This window comes from Strongylocentrotus purpuratus, unplaced genomic scaffold (assembly GCF_000002235.5).
Source record: "Strongylocentrotus purpuratus isolate Spur 01 unplaced genomic scaffold, Spur_5.0 spur5_scaffold_20, whole genome shotgun sequence".
NCBI lineage: Eukaryota > Metazoa > Echinodermata > Echinoidea > Camarodonta > Strongylocentrotidae > Strongylocentrotus > Strongylocentrotus purpuratus.
Window position 1 is genome coordinate 24,169,052 of NW_022145606.1, and position 20,335 is coordinate 24,189,386.

At 37.5% G+C, this 20,335-nt stretch overlaps 1 protein-coding gene across 1 annotated transcript in view; it reads right to left on the minus strand.

The window, feature by feature from the left end:
• LOC755161 (MAM and LDL-receptor class A domain-containing protein 2) overlaps positions 1-20,335 on the minus strand; it is an 81,064-nt gene that overhangs the window by 35,641 nt on the left and 25,088 nt on the right. The window contains exons 32-49 of the mRNA XM_030993776.1: positions 19,261-19,532; positions 18,433-18,688; positions 17,625-17,853; positions 15,698-15,872; positions 14,867-14,969; positions 14,231-14,380; positions 13,565-13,752; positions 13,013-13,181; positions 12,521-12,649; positions 11,714-11,976; positions 7,168-7,402; positions 6,154-6,240; positions 4,928-5,097; positions 4,254-4,374; positions 3,416-3,565; positions 2,097-2,353; positions 1,138-1,228; positions 389-520 (exon numbers count right to left, since the gene is read on the minus strand). Coding sequence (XP_030849636.1) covers positions 389-520; positions 1,138-1,228; positions 2,097-2,353; positions 3,416-3,565; positions 4,254-4,374; positions 4,928-5,097; positions 6,154-6,240; positions 7,168-7,402; positions 11,714-11,976; positions 12,521-12,649; positions 13,013-13,181; positions 13,565-13,752; positions 14,231-14,380; positions 14,867-14,969; positions 15,698-15,872; positions 17,625-17,853; positions 18,433-18,688; positions 19,261-19,532 — 3,177 coding nt within the window. The remainder of the gene's footprint in view (positions 1-388; positions 521-1,137; positions 1,229-2,096; positions 2,354-3,415; positions 3,566-4,253; positions 4,375-4,927; positions 5,098-6,153; positions 6,241-7,167; positions 7,403-11,713; positions 11,977-12,520; positions 12,650-13,012; positions 13,182-13,564; positions 13,753-14,230; positions 14,381-14,866; positions 14,970-15,697; positions 15,873-17,624; positions 17,854-18,432; positions 18,689-19,260; positions 19,533-20,335) is intronic.

Here is a 20,335-nt window from a genome sequence, read left to right on the forward strand (position 1 = left end):
AAAAAAAAAATCAACTCAGGGGTCATTTCAATACTCTATTGTATGTTCCAGAGAAATCTTTTTCGGATTACATAATATTTCAAAGTCAAATGTGCACATGTATCAATGAGCTACGCACAAGATTGATTTTTTAAAAACAGTAATCATGTTTGGAACCCTTTTTTTCTTCAAAAAGATGTTGAGATTCATTGAATATATCACAATACCACCAAGTTCGGTGTGAGCGAGTTGTGGTGCAATATTATGTAGATTGCCTAGAGTATGTCTTTATAAACAACGTCTTGGGTATGGAAGTTAATATGTACAGGTTCCAAACCGATTCCAAGAGATATTCACAAAGATGTACTACACTGCAAGCTTCACCTCATATTTTTCACTGGTTGCTTACCGTAACTGGTCTTGTAGGTGTGGTCTATAGTTGGTCCTGTTCCTCTTGTGTTGGCCTGGATCAGTTCCCAGTTGAACGTGTCAGAGGTCATCTGAGTGAAACCACAGGCGCCATTCTCAAAGTCACATATGTCTAAAACAAGAAACAACGAATAAGGTTGTATATTTGGAATCAGTTTATCAACGAAAGAAGAAAATATATTTATAAAAAAGGGAGAATTGAAAGAGATAATGAATGAGAAGCAATCTTTAAAAAAAACAGGAGACAAATGGAGAGCAAAACGTGGGAGATGGCACAGAAAGATAAGAACTGATGAAGCGAGCGAGAGAGAAAGAGATAGATAGAGAAAGAGAGGGGAGGGATAGAGGAAGATATATAAAGAAAGAGAGACAAAGAAAGAGAGACAAAGAGAGAGAGCCAGAGAAGAACGGAGAGATATTTAAAGAAAGACGTAATGGTATGACAGATGATGGCAGAGGGAGGGGAGGGTAAAGTATTTATTTAAAGAGAATTTCCAAAGAAAAACAATTTACCTAATGGGAATAACAACACAATGAAGTGAAAAGGACCCCAGTCGGAAGAAAATTTGAAGAGAAAAACAGGATAATAAAAAGACGATCAAATGGAAAACAAGTGGTTACCATCTAAAAGATAGAAATGCAAAATAAGTGCAAATTGGCAACTGAAAATTGACAATTATTATCAAAATAATAAAATAAATATAAAAAAACTGAAATATTTAGTTTTACCTGGTGTTGGGCATGCCCCTGGGTGGAAGACGATATCATCTAGGGCTATATCCCCCATGAAATCAGCTCCTCGTACTCCTTCAAATATCACCTACAATAAAACAATCACAAGTATTCAACATGTCGTCTGTCAAGCTTCCTAAAGTGCACAGGTGCCGAGTTAAAATCGTGACTTCCTAGTAAGCGAGGTATCGTCTGCACTAGTGTGAACAGGAGGGATTAGACCTCTCTGGATGGTCACTGACAGGTGGTTACCTCATAAAATCAGCTCTCAATTAACATTGTTAAAAGGGGATCACGGGGGACCAACGGGTACCGCTTAGGCATTGTTTGGTATAGAGAGGGCGCAAGTTGCTACAAGTAGTGCAGTCCCGCATTAAAGAATATTTCCTATTCCTTTCATTTTTTCCTCTCGTCCTCATTAGGATGCCTTTTTTCTCCTCTGCCTTTGTAGGGATGTCTGATCGTATTCTTGCCTTCTCTACTTATCTTATTTCTCTCAATTGCTTCTTATGTTTAACATCTGATCCTACCAACAAAAACAGACTTAAAGAGTGCAGTGTATGAACAGATTGAATGAATGCTAGCTACTTGCGCCCTAGTATCAAACAATGCCTAATCGGTGCCTGTTTGTCCCTCATGATCCTCTTTTTCTTATATTAATGAAGAGCTGATTTGATGAGATAACCACCTGTCAGTGACCTTGCAGGGAGGTCTATCGCCCTGGTCAAACTAGTATAGACGGGCTTAATGTATATTTGAAATTAAAAACTACAAAGGCAAGGTAGTGCGCATATTCAGTTAAATGCATTTATTTCAAGATGATTGTATAGTCCTTTCGAAATAAAACATTCTAAAACTATTGTTACAGTCACATGTAAAGTAAACTATATATGTAATTTCTGTTATAACCACTTTTCTATCATACGATGTATACTGTCTTTCATCTACGAACTTACTGTATATGAGTCTGTGCCCGTGAAATGGATCTGTCCCTGTTGCCAGAACGGACCCCTTGGTTCCGACTCGGTCCAGACCAGTGTCTCGGCCCCTCCACTGGACGTGTATATGGACAGACTCCCGAGATGTATTCCATACATCTGGAACCAGAACGCCATACAGTAGCCACTGTCATCGGAGCTCCGCAGGGCGTTGGAATTCACCCTGGCAGTATCCCCGGGGTTTCCATCACTTGTCTCGATATAAATATAGTAACCTGCATTTAGGAAAGAATAACTGTTCAGGGCGCGATAGCTCAGTTGGTAGAGCAGTGGTCTCGTAATCCGGCGACCCGGGTTCCAAACCAAGGCGATGCGGTGGTGCCCTTTGGTAAGGCATTAATCCTCATTACCAGGTCTCTCGGAGAGGACCTAAAGCCATAGTCTTCTGGTTGCTTACTAACAAGCATTTATGCTTTCTTAGCAGTCACGTAAAATAACCATCACTAATAATAAATAATAAGTCGATTCATTCATTCATTCTACCTGAACTAAATTTGAAAAACAATATATACGCACCAAGATTCACCTCTGCTGAAATGGGAACCCCTACTGATAACACGGCTGGAACAGCTTTAGGTAAATAACTGTATTTGATTGCTAAATAGATGGAGGCATGTCCGACCTATTTCCATGCTAGAATCTTGTTTTTTCACTGAGCCTTTGTTTTGTCAAACGTATGTATCCATCATATTGTACATTTGCTTATTTTATTGTGTGCTTCGAGAAAAATTAAGTAAAGACTTTATTTGAAAAATTCAATGATATTTCTTTTAAAGTATGCAAATGTTCTTGCTGTTATTCCCTTTTCGCTGGATTATGTACTACAGGTTCAGTGGAAATTAACAAAGACCGCGGTATAATTATGATGATCCTACATGTTTAGATATGGATCATGATTACAATACAAGTTTACAACACAACAATGATTTCAGAGAAAAATAAATAGAAACAGCTCCCTTATGCTTTCTACTGGCCATCTAAGCGGAACCTTTAGAAGTTGTTGAACAGTGTTCCATACTATACCTGTAAATGTGTTACTATACAGTAAGGGGTGTTGCAATGATTATTTGCAATTTTCCAGCATGTGAACATTAAAAACAATCTAACAAAAACAGCAGTTGTACATATATTCATATTTAAGGTCTACTTGTAATTAAAAATATAATAAAGGTCAGAGCTTGAAACAAATTATCCAAAAAAAAAAATTTGTGAGGGAGGGGGTGGGGGTGTAGATTCCCTTCACTTCGACGAGTGACATCCCTGGGCTTGAACCATACCTGTTGCATCTCCTGTTGTGTGGTCTCCAGCAGGTCCTGTTCCTGCGCTCCCAGTGGTCCCGGAGACCCTGGTCCAGTCAAAGTCATTGCCTGGGTCCTGCGTCCAGGAACAGAGACCGGTCTCAAAGTCACAGTTATGTGAATCTGGAGCTGATCATGGAATGAACGAAAATTGGATTTATAATAAATGGAAGGGAGTGGATAAAATAAGGCGGGATGAAACTAATTTGTATAAAAACTAAGTACTATCAGCTAGTATTTATTATACTGTTAATATACTGTATATACATATACCATTAGTGGCGTACGCAAGATTTTTCCAAGGGGGGGGGGGTTAAAATCGGGCCAAAATGTTTGCAACGACTCAGATTTTTTTTTTTTATAAAAAAAATAAAAAATAAAAAAAAATAAAAGGGGGGGGGGTCCCAAAATACATACACAAAACGTACACATAACAACAAATCAAGGTGGGATTAACCCCCCACCCCCTTGCGTACGCGCCTGTATACCATCCACACTAGCGGAAGCTTAAGTGCATTATATTTAATTCAAATTGTATTAAATCATGTCACAACATGTACTTGCTCAACAATGATTGAATAACAATTTTCTTTTCTTCGAATAAAAGAAAGAAAATAAAGATATATTGGATGCAATATTTAAAAAGTACTTAGGCCTATCACCTTTCTTCGAAAAAGTCGTCGCCTGTAAACCTATTTGGGAAATAAATTTGGTGATCGTTTTGCTTAATCATTTACAATAGTTTCTCATGCTCAATATAATATTTCTAGCATTAAATAGAATGGAATTTAGATTGTGACAAGGTTTACTTTCTTACCGAATGTAGGTATTGTGGTGGGTGGGGCCGGAGTGGAACCACACGGAGCATCATACAGCATAACGTCATCTATAGCCGTGTCGCTGGTGAAGTTATAGCCAATGATGCCCTCTACGATAATCTGGAAAAGTAGACGAAGCATAGGCAAGAGTTGAAGGATGTTGCTCATACAATTCCTAACAGCACTGAGATCAGAACATTTTCAACATTGGAATAATTTTCTACTACACATTGCACTAATTTTCATGATGTCTACGGTTTTAATGTTTTTAACATGGTTGGTGTTTCCTAAACATAGTAGTTCATTCTTCTTATGTTTCATGTAGGATTTAACAATTTAGCATTAGCATTTCAGAGGTTGTTGGTAATTTTAATTTTTCCTATCGCTTTTCGTAGTTACATCGACATTACGAGTAGATATTCTTATTGCCATCATCATCGTCGTCATAATCAGCTTCATCATCTACAAAACCATCATCATCATCATTATTGTCATCGCTACCGCCACCACCATCAACACCATCATCATCACCACTGCTATCACCACCGTTACCATCATCATCGTCATCATTATCACCACCATTACTATCATCATCTTCACCACCATTACCATGACTATGACCATCACCCTCCTCCTCCTCCTCCTCCTCATCAGCATCAAAATAGCAACTCACCCAGAACTGATCGGAGGATGCTACTGTCAGCATAGTGTTTTTCCACACGTTTCCTTGGTTACCCGTCTCTGTCCACTGGAGCTGAGGTTGTGTGTCCGCAGTTTGGGTGTGTATCCTCAGAGATCCGGTCCCCTCACCGTACATGTGGTACCACATCTCAAAGCAACGCCCTAACCAAGAAGAAGAAGAAGAAGACTTTGACTTTTGAAAGTAAAACTTTATTTACAATACATATAATAATTAAAACAAATAAAAAAGATAACAGTGATGCACTTAATATAATAAGTGTTTGTGAATCATATACCAATAATCAACAACAAGTAGTACGTAATACATGAGAAGAAGAAGAAGAAAAGGTAGAATAAGAAGAGGAGGAGGAAGAAGAAGAGGAACAAGAAGAAGAAGAAGAGGAACAAGAAGAAGAAGAAGAAGAAGAAGAAGAAGAAGAAGAAGAAGAAGAAGAAGAGGCAGAATATGAACAGAAGAGGAGGAAGAAGAAGAAGAATACGATGAAAAAAAGACAAGAATAGGCATAAAATAATAAGAAGAACAAGAAAAAGAAAAGGAATAACAAGAAAAAGAAGAAGAAAAAGAAATAGAAACAATTATGAAAATAAGAAGAATAGAATGAGAAGGAGGGGGAGAAGAAGAAGAAGAACAAGAAGAACAAGAAAAAGAAAAGGAAGAAAAAGTAAAAGAAAAAGAAGAAGAACAAGAAGAAAAAGAAAAAGAAAACGAAAAATAAAAATAAAAAGAAAAAGAAAAAGAAAAAGAACAAGAAAAAGAAAAAGAAAAAGAACAAGAAAAAGAAAAAGAAAAAAAAATGAAAATAAGAAAAATAGAGCAAGAAGGAGGAGAAGAAGAAGAATTATTAAGAAGAAACAATTTTAATTAAAAAAATGCATATCCAAAATGCTTAAAAGCGAAGAATCGCAACATCAGTGTATATTTCGAAAACTACATTAAACGCCCAGCCAATGCAAATGGCTACATTGTATTACTATATTCTCAACATCATTCAAGTTCTGTATACAAGATAAAGCAAAAAAGAACACAGTTCTCTTATTTCCTCCTACATATGACATTGTTTTAAACAAAATCAACATGTCACTTATTTGTTTAAACCACATAACTGATATTCATTTTAATATATTTTTCTCATATTCTAACAGCTGTTCTATAATTATACTGACGTAATTATGACGGTGAACCAAGAAAATATTTACCACTAGTGCTTTCGAAATGTTCACTGACAAGCCAAGCTTTGTTACCATAGACACGAGGGGAGGAGCTTTCAATGAAAGCAAAGTGACCTGTGGTAACAAACAGAATGTAAAATACTAATTAAAAAAGAGAAAACATAGGAAAACAGAAAGTGATATGAGGAATATAAAGATCATACAACTTTCGTTATAACAAAAATGTTAATTCAGAAATGGTTAAAGGTCCAAGAGAGAAAAAAAAAATATTTTACTTTGAAATTCCTCAATAAAAAAAAAATATCAAGAGAGATGTAAATGAAGGAGATTTTCAAGGGCGACGCATGGAGATAGGAGAATTAAATCGAATACCATCCATATTATTGAATTCCATTTAATAGTGAACAATTGGGCACTTTGGCATGTCTTGTTTAAACTTGATTCATGCTCTCTTAATATAATGGGCCAGCATGTATGATACCTATAAAGTGTATATTATTTCTCAAATTTAAAAAGGGCACATTTAAAAAGTATACGTATTTCAAATATCAGCCCTTCCCGTTAACAGGATCTCAACTTTTTATTGTACATCTCATATGAATCGTTTTCTGTTTACGTAATATTATTTTATTAGGTGATGCACACAGCTAGTAAAATTGACCTACATTAATTTTTATAAATTAGTTGAGATGTCTTTCCTATTAACTCTTATTCTGCCACAGGGCTAATCCCCATTGTGCCAAGCCACAAATCCCCCAGTGCCAATTTTTTTTGGGGATAGTCGGATTAACGCAATGGTACAATCAATAGCACGTGTGAAGCACTAGGCACAGTACAATGGGCAGGAACAATAACTGCCATTACGAATGCTTGCAAACATGCAATAAACACCGATGCGGTAGCTTGCTCGCGTGTACAAAGCACTATAACAATTAGCGTGCATGCAGCCTTATGGCAGGATATGAGTTAAGTACAAAGAATTACCAATTTATCATTCATTTGCCGTACAGTAAACTACTTTCTTGCATGAACTGTACTCACCAAACGCATTCTGCAGTGTGTGGTCGAAATTAGGACCAGTATAACCAGACAGCGTCTCCGAGTTCCCTCTCAACCAATCAAAATCGTCACCGATGTAGTCGTTTGTCCAGCCGCAATACCCTCGCTCAAAATCACAAGCGCCCTCTGCAGGGCAAGGTTGGCCATGGAAACGGATATCGTCAATGGCGATATCCGCGTTGGAAGTTGCTCCGCCAGAAATGGCTTCAAAGTAGATCTTCAGGAAAGGGTAAACAAATATGAACAGCATATTAGTTATTGGTAAGTTCCGTTTACATATTACGATAATAAATCAACACTAACCATGTATTATGTACTTTCTAATTGCAAACTATTGTTTATTTTTGGATAGAAAATAAAGCAGCCATTGTTATCTTGACATTCATTCAAGTCATCAGAATTAAAGTTACGTCTCAGATAATTCGAGAGGTCTATTTTGTAGATAAATTTTCAATTTCTTAGAATGTTCCACTGTGTTGCAGGGTACCGGTGTATTCAATTGGGTGTGATGTGTTCGCGCGCAATGGCGCGAATTATACATTCTTTTTCTTCTTCTTCGCTATAAGTTTGTTTTTGTTAGGTTTTTGTTCCCTATCTTTTTAGGCTTTTTAAATTTGTTTAATCACCTTCTCAAACAACAATATATTACTGTATTATACTTTATTACTGTTTTGGTAGCAGCACCAATATTAAAAGCCTTTGGCTTTCCTAGCTGTCTCCACATTCATATATATTTTTGTTGTTGTATTGTATTGTAAATGTTTCTCTTTAACTTGTACGCTATGTTTTGTATTTTGTATGTTTGTTAGGATGTTTTTGTGATGAATGAAATAAAGTTAAATTCAATTATATAAAAAAAAGTACAGGCCACCGTCGGGTGTATTCTCGTGTTTGTTCGTGGAGATGCCAGACTGAGGTTGCTTCATATACATCTAACTACCCATGGAGGAATTGAATTTGTTCATGATATGTTTTTGTACAACTACAAGCTTTACATGAACCTGATATTAAGATTTGTGTAATAGTTATAAGCTATCTTCTTTGCTTGTATGAGGTATACGTGTACTTTATGGATTTATGCATGGATCATTCTCAAGCTCTTGTTGATGCTCTGAAAGAACTGAAAGAAGATCAAGTGCCAGTGAAAGATATTGCAAGGGTTGCGTTTCATAGGCTCTGTGAAAGTGCATCTGTAAAAATCCAATTTACTAAACGGATTGAGAAGTGCATGATTACTAAGGTAAACAGAGTGAAAGCTCAACTAAAACGGTCCTGGAAAGGGGGACATCAACAACGAGCATTTGGTGAATGGTTAACTAAAAACGAACTGTTAGACTTCAAAGTTTTGAATGAAGAGTTTTCAAACATTAATTTAAAACAAAAGCTCGATGAGGTCACAGAACATAATACCAAGCTTAATAGCTCTCTATCTACAAAATCAAACACAATCATGAATCTTCAGAGGTCTGTTAACAAGCTTGCTCAAAGGATTGTTGGCAAGTACCGAGGTACATCACCAAAGCAAAGATTCCAACCATACGTTAGGGCCCAATCTCTTCGTAGGAAGAAAACTTTAAAAGAAGACTGCAAAGCTGCATTAAGTTTCCTCACATGTCAAGGTATCCAGGTATCATCCCTGACCGTACAAAATGTCCATACAAGAACACAAGAACAAATGAATCTTACTAACAGAAGAAAAACAAAATCTAAAGAAGACAACGCTAAAACATCATTAGATAAAGTAAATATTTTACTTTATGTTAAAGATAAGTTTGGCATATCTGATCCGTTACGTTCTGCGAGCAATTTGCCGAGCATATATCAAATCAGAAAAGCTAAAGCTACGATCACAAAGGTTCGTACGAACGATTATTATGTACGAATCTCCCTGTTTTTTCATTGTCTTCCCGAATTTCCATTGTCTGAAAATCGTTCGTACGGCGTTCGTAGCAGTGCGTAATGGCATTTCTGACCGAGGCTTAAAGCCCACCTCGATCAATCTAGTACAGTGACACCAACTCCTTCAAAATATGCGACTGGTTTTCAAAGGGATTTTGCGCAATTACTACGAAGTCGAGTTTAGATTTTACATGGCAAACACATCGTTCAAGAAGGAGATGACATAAGAGTGAAATCATCTGGGGATGGTACGTGGATTGTCAAAAACCTGCATGTTGTGAACGTTACATTTACCATTCTAAATGAGGAAGATGCAGTAGCTAGCAGAGGTAATTATCTCATCGCAATTTTTTAAGATAAAGAAGGATATGATGCTCTCAAAGAGCATCTCGCCGACTTAAGACAGGCTGTTGCCAGCACCTCATCCAGAGAGGTTGGTGGTAATTCCTTCAAAGTGGCATATTTCCTTGGAGGAGACTATAAATTCATATTTTGTGTTCTTGGAATAGACTATGCCTCGTGTACTTACTCCTGCATATATTCTAAATCCTTCCACCTATCAAACATGCCTTCTGAGATGTCTAACAGAGGTATTCCCTTTAGAACCATCAAATAAATTGAAGATGGTGCGAAGATGGCCAAGAGATCCAAGTCCAAATACAATTGTTGAAGAACCCCCCTGTTTCCACAAATACCCATCTCACATGTTGTTGTTGACAATTCGCATATGTTTCTCCGCATTGCCGATGTTCTTATCAATCTACTCATTTTAGATGCACGTAGGCTTGATGCGGTAGAACAAATGAAGAAGTTTACTGAGTTTGATCGAGAGAAGCTGACTCATTTGTCCCGTTTGGAAAAAGTTTCTCTCAGATGCAGGAATATCTGGCGTTTCGTTCTTTATCCAAAGCTTTGAAGTGGCCAACACTGAGTGGACCTCAAAAACACAAGCTTTTTGTAAAAAATCAACATTGCAAAAATAGTACCAGAGCTGGGTGATGCAAAGGTTAATAAGATTCAGTTCATTTGGGATAAGTTTTATTCACTGACTTGTAAACTAAAGGCTAAGGAGGCAAGATTAATTTCGTGGCAGGGTGAACCATTGGTTTTCAACATTTAATGAAATATATGAAGAAGCACTGCACCCGATATCTTCACTTATTAGTTTGCCATGTCCCTTACCTACCCGAGCACTACGGCTCAACTGCACAGTTTACTCAACAAGGGTTAGAGAAGCTGAATGACCTTACAACCAAACGTTACTTTAGTACCAATCACCATAAAAATGTGGCTCTTTCACAGATACTGAATAAGCAAAGCCACGCGGAGTATCTTGAGAATAAGAATGCGCCTGGGGGGTGTTTCACAAAGATCCTAGGTTGAACTTATCTCTAAGTTGGACTTAACAGCTATGGAAAGCCATTAGCATCATTGAAAATATTTTGCAAAAGTTATTTTCAAAGGCACAAAATGTTGATTCAAATCTGTCATAATTTATATTATCAAAGAGATTTCATGTTCTTGATGTGGAATTTATAAAAAGTCTAAAAAACTTGATTTTTCGCTTTTGAATATCTTGTATTTTAAGACTACAAATGGCTTTTCATAATATTTAAGTCCAATTTAGAGTTAAGTTCGACTAAGGATGTTTGTGAAACACCCCCATGGTCTCCTAAAAGAAAGGGTGTATAATGTCTCCATGAACTGTTGAACAAGACAATGATTTGTTGTTATCTTACTATTTGTTTACTTTTCCATGATTATGTGCCACGTTCAATCATTGTTTTGAGACAGACGTTCCGTCTTTGTTGATGAATTATATTCCTTTGCTCGTTAATTAACTTTAATAGCGTCAAATTAATCAAGCCATGTATAGGTAATTCAGTGTTTAGGATACATTGTGTTCTGATGGATCTATGCATTCTTAGTGAGATGAAAATATATATAATGATATGAAATACTTGGTGGAAATGAGGGGAGTTCGACGTGATGACCGATTGCACCCCTCTGTAAATAATCAAAAAGCCTATTGGGTGGCATGTATATTCATACGTTTTGCCTTCTCCGGCAAAATGTTTGCCTATCTTCAATGGAAAAATTACGGTAGGGGGTTCGCTGAAATGGACATAATGAACCGATCAGAACTGATCTATGTTAATTCATGCTTGTTATCCTTCGTGTGCTTGACCTATAACCTTACAATCCCGTGGCAAATTGCGTCCAAAGTTCGACTTGTTTCACATGTGTTATATAGGCAATGGCGAGCTAGCGACCTATTTTGACCAAATTACGGTGGGTGAACTTTCAAAAGTCAATGGGGACATGAGGGTTCCAATGAAAGAGCTAGTGTCAACGTACGTCGGGGTGGATGTGCTTTTCGTTTAAACAAAAAATGAATGTTTAACGATTTCTTTTGATAAAAGTCCATAGGCTAACATGTTAGGCTGCTGGACTCTGACGATAGAGGGCGTTGTCAAATGAGACTAAACGGAGCTATATGTGTTATCCGCGAGATATCGACTGTAGCTGATCTCGACACATCCTCTTCAAGGGGCGGGGGGGGGGGGGGGATATACATATCTACTACATAATTATAATGTAGGTCTTAAATGTAATTTTGTTTGCGCACCTTGTAGTTGTTATCCGCAGTCGGGGAGATATCGACTGTAGCCGACCTCCAGACGTCGCCTTGTTCACCTGAAATCGTCCAGCTCGGTGTAACAAACATATCACCATCATCCTGCTTATACACGGTCAAGCTTCCCGCGTTCTGACCGCTCACGTGATAGAAGAACCCTAGGCATTGGGACCCGGATAGACTGTACTCCTTGCTAGCGAGGAGGGCGGTAGATCCGGACGGTTGACCCAAGATGGTTGCGTATGCATAGTGGCCTGTACCCGAAATATAGGAATTTAATCCAATTGGAATTGTGTTAAAAAAGTTAACATAGTTCAAGCTTGTCTGCAATATACTGTTATAATATATTTTCGAGAAAAAAAATTACAAGCTAAGCAAAAAATAGCTGTCTTCCTCATTTGAAACTAAAATGTACATGAACAATGCTCTTTGTGACTTTAAAAAAATATCAAGTGCATCAAATACACCTGAATCCCTCAAATTTCACATTGGATCAGAAAATGAGAAGCACGAAGAGACAGGATAAATGAAAGAAGAAAGGAAAGTTATCAGTACTGGAATACAAAACAGTATTTGATAGAAGAGAGAGTGGGGAATGTAGAGAAAATGAAGGAAGATAGAGAGTTTAAGGGAGAGAAACAGAGTGATATAGAGAGATATTAATTCATTACAAAACATAACAGAGAGAGAGAGAGAGAAAGGGAGAGACGTTGAGAAGAGAGAGAGAGAGAGAGAGAGAGAGGGATAGTGAAAGTGAAAGAGAAAGGTAGAGAGAGAGAGAGAAAGGGACTGACATACCTGTAGCAGTATTAGTAGAATGATCCACTGCTGGGCCCATACCACCGGACCCAGACCCCCATGACCAATCAAAATCATTGTTGTACACATTTGTCCAGTCACAGAGGTCGATCTCAAAGTCACACTCGGCTGCAGAAGGAAAAAAAATGTAAATCAGACAAGAAAAAGATATTCAAAAGAAAATAAAGGGGGGGGGGGAGACCTTAACATTAGGCCTGCAAAGAAATAATAAGTTGTGTATCAGTCAACAACATAGTTAACAAAAAAATAGGAGGGGAGGGGAGGAACCTGAAAATTAGACCTAAAATTAATTGGCTTTAAATGTATTGTTGTTCCCGAATCATCTTAATGATAGTATCAACATCAAATGTTCTCTTACCAAACCTGCAATGTAATTACGGTTCAAATAATATGCTATGGGGACTTACGTTACCCAATACCATCGAGATAGAAATTCGCGAAAAAACTGTCATTTTCCCATCATAAGGTTACCTGTTGGTGGACACTCTCCTCCACTGAGACTGACGTCATCAATTGATATATCTCCATACCAGCTCTGTCCTACAACGCCCTCTATCACCAGCTCGTAGTTAGCGGTTGTAGAAAACGTGTAGTGTCCGTTCCGCCACTCGTTTGCTTGGGTTCGTGACTTTGTCCAAATCTAAAGATGATGAGAGATATATTTTACACACAGAAAGTTTTTCACATGCATTTTCTTTAAAATCAAATATAGTTAATGAACTTAATTAATGGGATTAGCTATTGGCAAGGGGGCATGACACGTTAAGTTAAAAGAATATACTCACAAGAATAGGAAAAGAAAGTCAGGCTGAAAAAAGTAGAGATAGAATGAAAACGAAAATGAAGGTCAAGAAGGTCAAGGTCAAAACAAAGAGAAATGATAAATACATCATTTTATATAAGTCCAATGACAGTCTCTCATTTATTTTATTAGTCGACCACAGCAATTATTGAATGACTATTACGCTATCTACTCGTGATGAACATTAAATGAAATAAAATAAAAATGACTATGTCACTTACAAGGTTCTCATTCGATCCATCCGTGTCTCTGATATAGATAGCTAAGCTTCCTATATCACTACCAAACATGTGAAACCATAGAGACAGACAATATGGTTGACCTCGGGTTGACCTCAGTGACCCTGACAACAGCCGGGCATTTTCACCGATCAATCGAGGTGATGACGATTCTATGTAAGCATAATATCCTGCAAAATAGAAGGAAGAAGAAAACATAAAATGAGTGTCTCGTGTACCTCTTTTAAATGGTCTCGTGAAATCAAATCAAATAATCCTATTTGACCTATTGTTGGCCTCTTGTTGACCTCAATGACCCTTGCAACAGATAATGATCATTACAATTCTATGTTGGCAATCTTAAATTTTTGTATCTTGGGTAAAAAAAAAAAAAAATTACCAGCAAAACATATAACAATTTTAAATCTTATTATGAGACCTATCACTAAGACAACTAAAACATGGTTCTGACCCTTCCAAAATCCGGGCATTGTGGCCGACTATAGAGGTTATGAGTTTTACAAATCAGAAAATTTGGAATTGAAGCCTAATAAAGAAAAGATCATCACAGACCACACAAATCGAAGCAGAAATCGGCAACAAAATGAAGAGAAAAACTAATACAAATATTGAAAACATTATTTGAAATTTCAAAGTATTTGGTTTTACCATCGCCAGTAGTATGGTCGGTGGCAGGACCGGTGTACGCTGAGGGCGTGCTTCCCTTTCTCACAACCCAATCAAATATATCGCTAGGGTCCTGCGTCCATCCACATATCGTGCCTGACGTGTCACCAGCTCCAAAGTCACATGACACATCTGCAAACATAATTCATACGACACAGATGTAAATGTAGGATCATGTTATTAAATTAATTTGACTGTCTTCCAAATGCATAATTAAGTTTGCCTTAAAAGTGAGTAGTAAAGTTTTCATTAGACACAGAGAACTAGAGTAAGCCTTTAAAAGGCTAATAAACACACAAATCAGAGTCATATTCGAATAAACTTTGGTCATGAACCGATGATCAACTTCTACTACTTTGAATTTGTGATTATACTCTCCCTATTCTTCAATGGATTTATCCGGATATCGTAAATAATTGTATTGCAATTCTTGGGCAAATAATAACATTTCTAATAAGTACTTTGTATTAAGAAAAACATATTAAATGCTTTTTTTCGAAAAAATATTAATGGGCATATTTAATTAAGGCAACTTATTTGTTGCTTTTAACGGTGTGTCAATGTTAAATGTATCATGTAAAATAAAAAGGATGTATCAATTATTGATCAATAGCATACCGTCTGTATAAGCACAATTGACGAATGATATATCATCAATAGCTATGTCGGTCGTCTGTGAGGCATCGTTAAAACCAATACCAGGAGAGGCTTCAAATCGGATCTGGTAAGAGCAATGGGAGTAGAAGAAGGTGCATGAAAAGGATTATTTGGAGAATGCAAAAATTGAAAGAAAAAAATGAATCAACATTGGAAAATTGGTCCGCTTCATTTTCAGACGTTTTGCAATCATGCGATGTGCTTAATATGTCATTAATTTTATTTTATGTTTGCATGTACAATGCTGTATTTTAACCACCATACCTTGTAAATGACCTGCTATTCAGCTTCGGCTGCCAGAACGTCATGTGAATAAAACCCTTATTAAATTAAAGGGAAAAAAAAGTGCTACCAAACCGTTCATGGACTCGAGCGATTTCTGACAATTACTTTGAAAAACAATTATTATATTCTTAGATGAAGAGAAAAAAGAGGAAATATTGTTTTAGAAGAATATGAAAATATTTACATTGTAGCTATTTCTTATCAATCATTTTAAAAATTAACAGGTTTCTAAAGATGGAAGGAAATAGCTATCCTTTGAAAAAAACAATAAGAAAGAAACATACGTAGAGAGAGAGAGAGAGAAGGGGGGGGGGGTTATACTTGTAAAAATGGAGATAAAGCATGATAGGAGAGGGGTGAGAGATAAGGAGAGCGAGCGAGAGAGAGAGAGAGAGAGAGAGTGAGAGATAGAGAGAGAGAGAGATAGAATCAGGAAGTGGGAGAGATTGAGAGAAAGATATTGGGACAGAACAGCGATCAGAAAACATTGGATAATTGAAAGCTTACATAATACTGTCCTGCATCCCGTGGTCCTACAGACAGACTTCCCATATTCCATTGGTTGCCATGGTTACCCACGATGGAGACGTAAAATGGGTCGAGGATGTTGTTATCATAGAGAGCAACCAAGAGAGTCCCTGCATCACCACCAAGCATGTGGTAGTAAAACTGCATCTCACATCTTTGAAAGGGATACGGAATTAGAAATAATTATTCTGATTCACATTTGGAATCTACTACGTTAAAGCTGCCGAAACCCCGAAAACTCACACTGGTAGTACATCTATGGATTCACTTATTATAGTGTTCTGAGTGTGTTTTATGCACGAATGATTATATTGTAATATGATCAATTCTTTTTTTGTCAGCATAATATCACGTGAAAAACAGTTTGGGAGAGGAATCCGGTAAATTTAGTAGCAAACTTGCAAACTATGTGGCAGGCCTTGTTAAACAAATATCACTAACGATTACGAGATGTATTTGTTGGGAGAATAAAAGCAGTCAGTTAGTCCGAGAGATTCTTTTAATACAAGATTTGAAATCGTTTAAACATCATTATATTTATTAATTCATTAAACATGTATTAATCCTTTTTTTTTACTAAATAAGAATCCCTTCAGAATGTATCATTATTACCACATCTTTGGTAGATATGAACACCTTATCTCACTAAAACGAGGTTTCATGTTAGAGGGTTTTGATATCTTTGTCTCAAATGCTAAACAAACCCCATGACGTTTTCAAGCCGATCGCCGCTCCGATTATCAACATATTTATGAATTGGATTCGAAATTTCCAAAACCGTTTTTTCCCCATTGGTGTTTATAAAACAACAGTCTATTTTCGATAATGAGTATGTTAAAACCGGTCAATCAAAGATTTTAACTCTTTTGAGGCACTTCATGATCACTTTGGAGTGCAATTTTGTTTAGGGCTTCAATATTACATCATACCACAGACACTGATAACACGTCGGGCCATGCCTCTCATATTTTGCATTAATTAATTATTTTCTTGTTTTCTTCTTAGATCAGAAGAAAATATTACTGAAACCATTATTCTAAAAAAGGCTATGTTTTTTGGTTTGTTTAATAGATGGTGAGGAGTGTCAGTTTTGGCCTGTGCACATCTAATGAAGATGTAAACATACTGACATAGGGTATTCTTGGAATATGGGCATCTTTGTGCTTTTTGCAGACAAAATGGAGGGACGAACCTTAGAATATCTGTCTCTATAATATCGTTTTAATAGTACAAGTTCTGCATTGCGAGCATGTAGGCAACTAGTGTTTGTTTTAACGCACTGTAGAATGCACAGATGAACAAACGCAAAGCTTAGACGCTTAAACTCAGTGAAATTTTCTAAAAAAACGGAACATTTTGGCCTCTCGTATGAAGGATTAAACTAAAGGGATGACGTTAACTTTAACGGGGCGTTGTGGCGCGCGCCTGATATCCAGCCAACAATGGAAGTTACAAACTGATTCAGCCGAGGACACAGGATCGAAACTGAGTCACGTACGTCTTTCGGATGGTGACGTTAAAGGTCGGTCCCAGACGTATATAATCATATCTGATTGATACACCTCTGTAAAAAACAAAATAGGCGTTGTGGCGTGCGCCTGTAATCCAGCTAACAATGGAAGTTACAAACTGATTCAGCCGAGGACGCAGGCTCGAAACAGAGTCACGTATTTCGGATGGTGACGTTAAAAGTCGGTCCCCAGACGTAAATAATCATATCTAATTGATATACGTCTTTAAAACCCCAAACACACACACACTCACTTAGATCTACCGACATTTTGATATTGTCGGAGTCATAAGATTGTTTGACGATCTCCATAAGCCTTGAAGTAAAATACAACCGTCAAGCTTATCTAAAGCAGATATGAACTCATTCTAAACAATGGGATTACATAAAATTCACCTTTGACCTGTTCTGCCAAGCTGCGGCGGGCTGACCAAGAGCGCCGTGACGCCGAATGTCCCTGAGGAACTGTCCACAAAGACAAACGAACCAGCCGCAGTACCGAGTGTGTGATCAACAGAGGGCGCTCTACCAGATGGCGCGTCTTGAGCAGCGGTGCGATGCCAGACGTAGAGTCCGTTATCGAAACTACTCCAATCACACGTGCCACTTTCAAAGTCACAGTCTCCTGTTAAGATAACATATTAGAGATAATATAGATATTAATGTCCTGAAGCAATAATGGCTAATAACTAATATTGAAGCAAAAGTATTGTTGTTTTCGATTTGTTCAAAGTGAATGCTCCTTTCTTGAACAAATGCCACCGTTAACTTGCACAAATACATTTGCGAGGTATCTCGTACAGACTAATTGTTCGAAATGGAAGGAGTTATGACAGTACAATATGCAATATGATATAAACATATGAGGAGGGGGGGTTCCAATACTGACGCATCTGTACGAAAACATGCTAATTTATCTGTTTCAGTTGGATGTTGAGGGCATAGAGGTTGTTACTCATTAAAGATTTCACGTGTTTCTGTAGCAATTGCTCTCCCATCTAAGATATATGATTCATAACAACAGACACGAACCCTAAACTATATATCTCATTATTTATTTCATTAAACCCAACCTAAAACCAAACACAACCCAATCCTCAACCCTACAGAACAAACTTTGACGAAATAATTGTGGAGGAAATGGCGCCAGAGAAAATATCAGAACATTACATTTACTTTAAAAAAAAAAAGAGAATATTCTCACCGCAATTCATTTCATCCTCATTCTCTGCGCAGTCTGGTGTCCCATCACATCTCAGGTTTATATCGATACAGCTACCATTCTTACACTGGTATGAGTTGGGATCACATGCAGGCAGGGTTGTCAGTGGGACTGTAGGGGCGGGGGTAGTCACGTCGGGGAGGGGGTTAGAGCTGAATTGACAGGCGGAGCTGAAGCTTGTGTCGTCAATGGCGATGTCGCCACGGACATCGTCACCTCGTGTAGCCTCGATGATTACCTGCGAGAATAACAAAAACGCGAAGGAACAACGACAAGTGAGTGACATATTGGTTGGAACTAACATGACCAGGAAATATTGGCAATACCCTATTGTATGTCACAATAGAAATCAAGTTTACGTTATGGGATTAGTGATTGTTATGTTTGAGCATTTGAAAAGGTGACATGAGAAAACAGTTGAAATATCTTGATTTCTTCTAAGAAATTGTAAGGAGAAAAATGTGGTGAGGAAGAGACATGTGCACTATCACAAGAGACACAAAACAAATTATGTTGAAAATGTAAGCATTGATAAATAGTGGCCTGAAAAAGTATGCTTTCTAGAAATGTTAATGTCTTTAGAGTCCATGTTGAGCATATGTCACTTATCTATTCCGATATCAAATGTAAATTTTTCATTTAGTCTTTATTTTAATGTGCCATTTTCTTGGTAAATATATGCCATATAATAAACTAATTGATAAATATTTCAGCAAAAATATGGTACGTATTATATATTTATATTTATTATTAAATAAATATCCCCCCTCCCGAAAAACCTGTGTTTTTTTTGCACAACCTCTATTTTACCTGGAAGGGGTTTCGATTTGCCAGCACAATATCTGCTCTCTCGTAGTAGTCCCCGATCTCCCCGGTCCTCTGCCAGAGCACCGTCAGTGGCCCGTTTACAATCTCCCTCGTGTACACAGTCAACGTGTTAATGTTTTCACCGAACATGTGGTAATATAACCGTAACTCGCATCGGGTGGCAGACCCTTGCGGGATAGGGAGAAGCACGGGGCTGCCCAGGCGGGCTCTGTCACCCAGCTTGCCGTTGGAGGTCTCGATATACAGGTAGGTTCCTAAAGTGAGGGTTTTGGGATGGTAATTGTCATTATTGTTCTTCGTTGGTCACTTTCTTGTAAAGGATATCATTGTATTTTCGTATAAATATCTACAGAGATCTAACTGCATAATTTTTACAATAATTATCACCATCATCATCAACAAAATCATCACCCGACCATCATCATTATTATCATCACCATCATCATTATTAAAAATCATCACCATCATAAAATACCACCTTTATCACCACCATCATGATCATCATTCTCGATCAAAACTATCATCGCCAATATCATCACTATCATCATCAGCAGCACCATCCTCATCATCACCCCCGTCATGGGGTCTTCATTACCACCACGATCGTATTTATCATCCCGTAATCATCCAATTAACATCATGGTTATCATAGTCATCACGATCATATTAATCACCATCACCCCCGCCATCATGATCTGCACGATCATATTCATAATCATCGTCATCATCATTAACACAACCGTCAAAATCATCAGAAGCATCATTATCATCACCAACATCACCTCAACCACCACCATCATTGTCATCACTATCATCATCACCATCACTACCAATATAATTACCATTACCAGAATCACTACCATTTTGTCCACCTTAATCTAGTGTGTGTAGTGATGGTTATTTTGTCTGACTGCTAAGAATGCATAAATGCTTGTTAACAAGCAATCAGAGGAACAACGGCTTTAGGTCCTCTCCGAGAGACCTGGTAATGAGGACTTATGCCTTACCAAAGAGCACTAGCGCCTCGCCTTGGTTTCGCCCCGGGTCGCCGGATTAC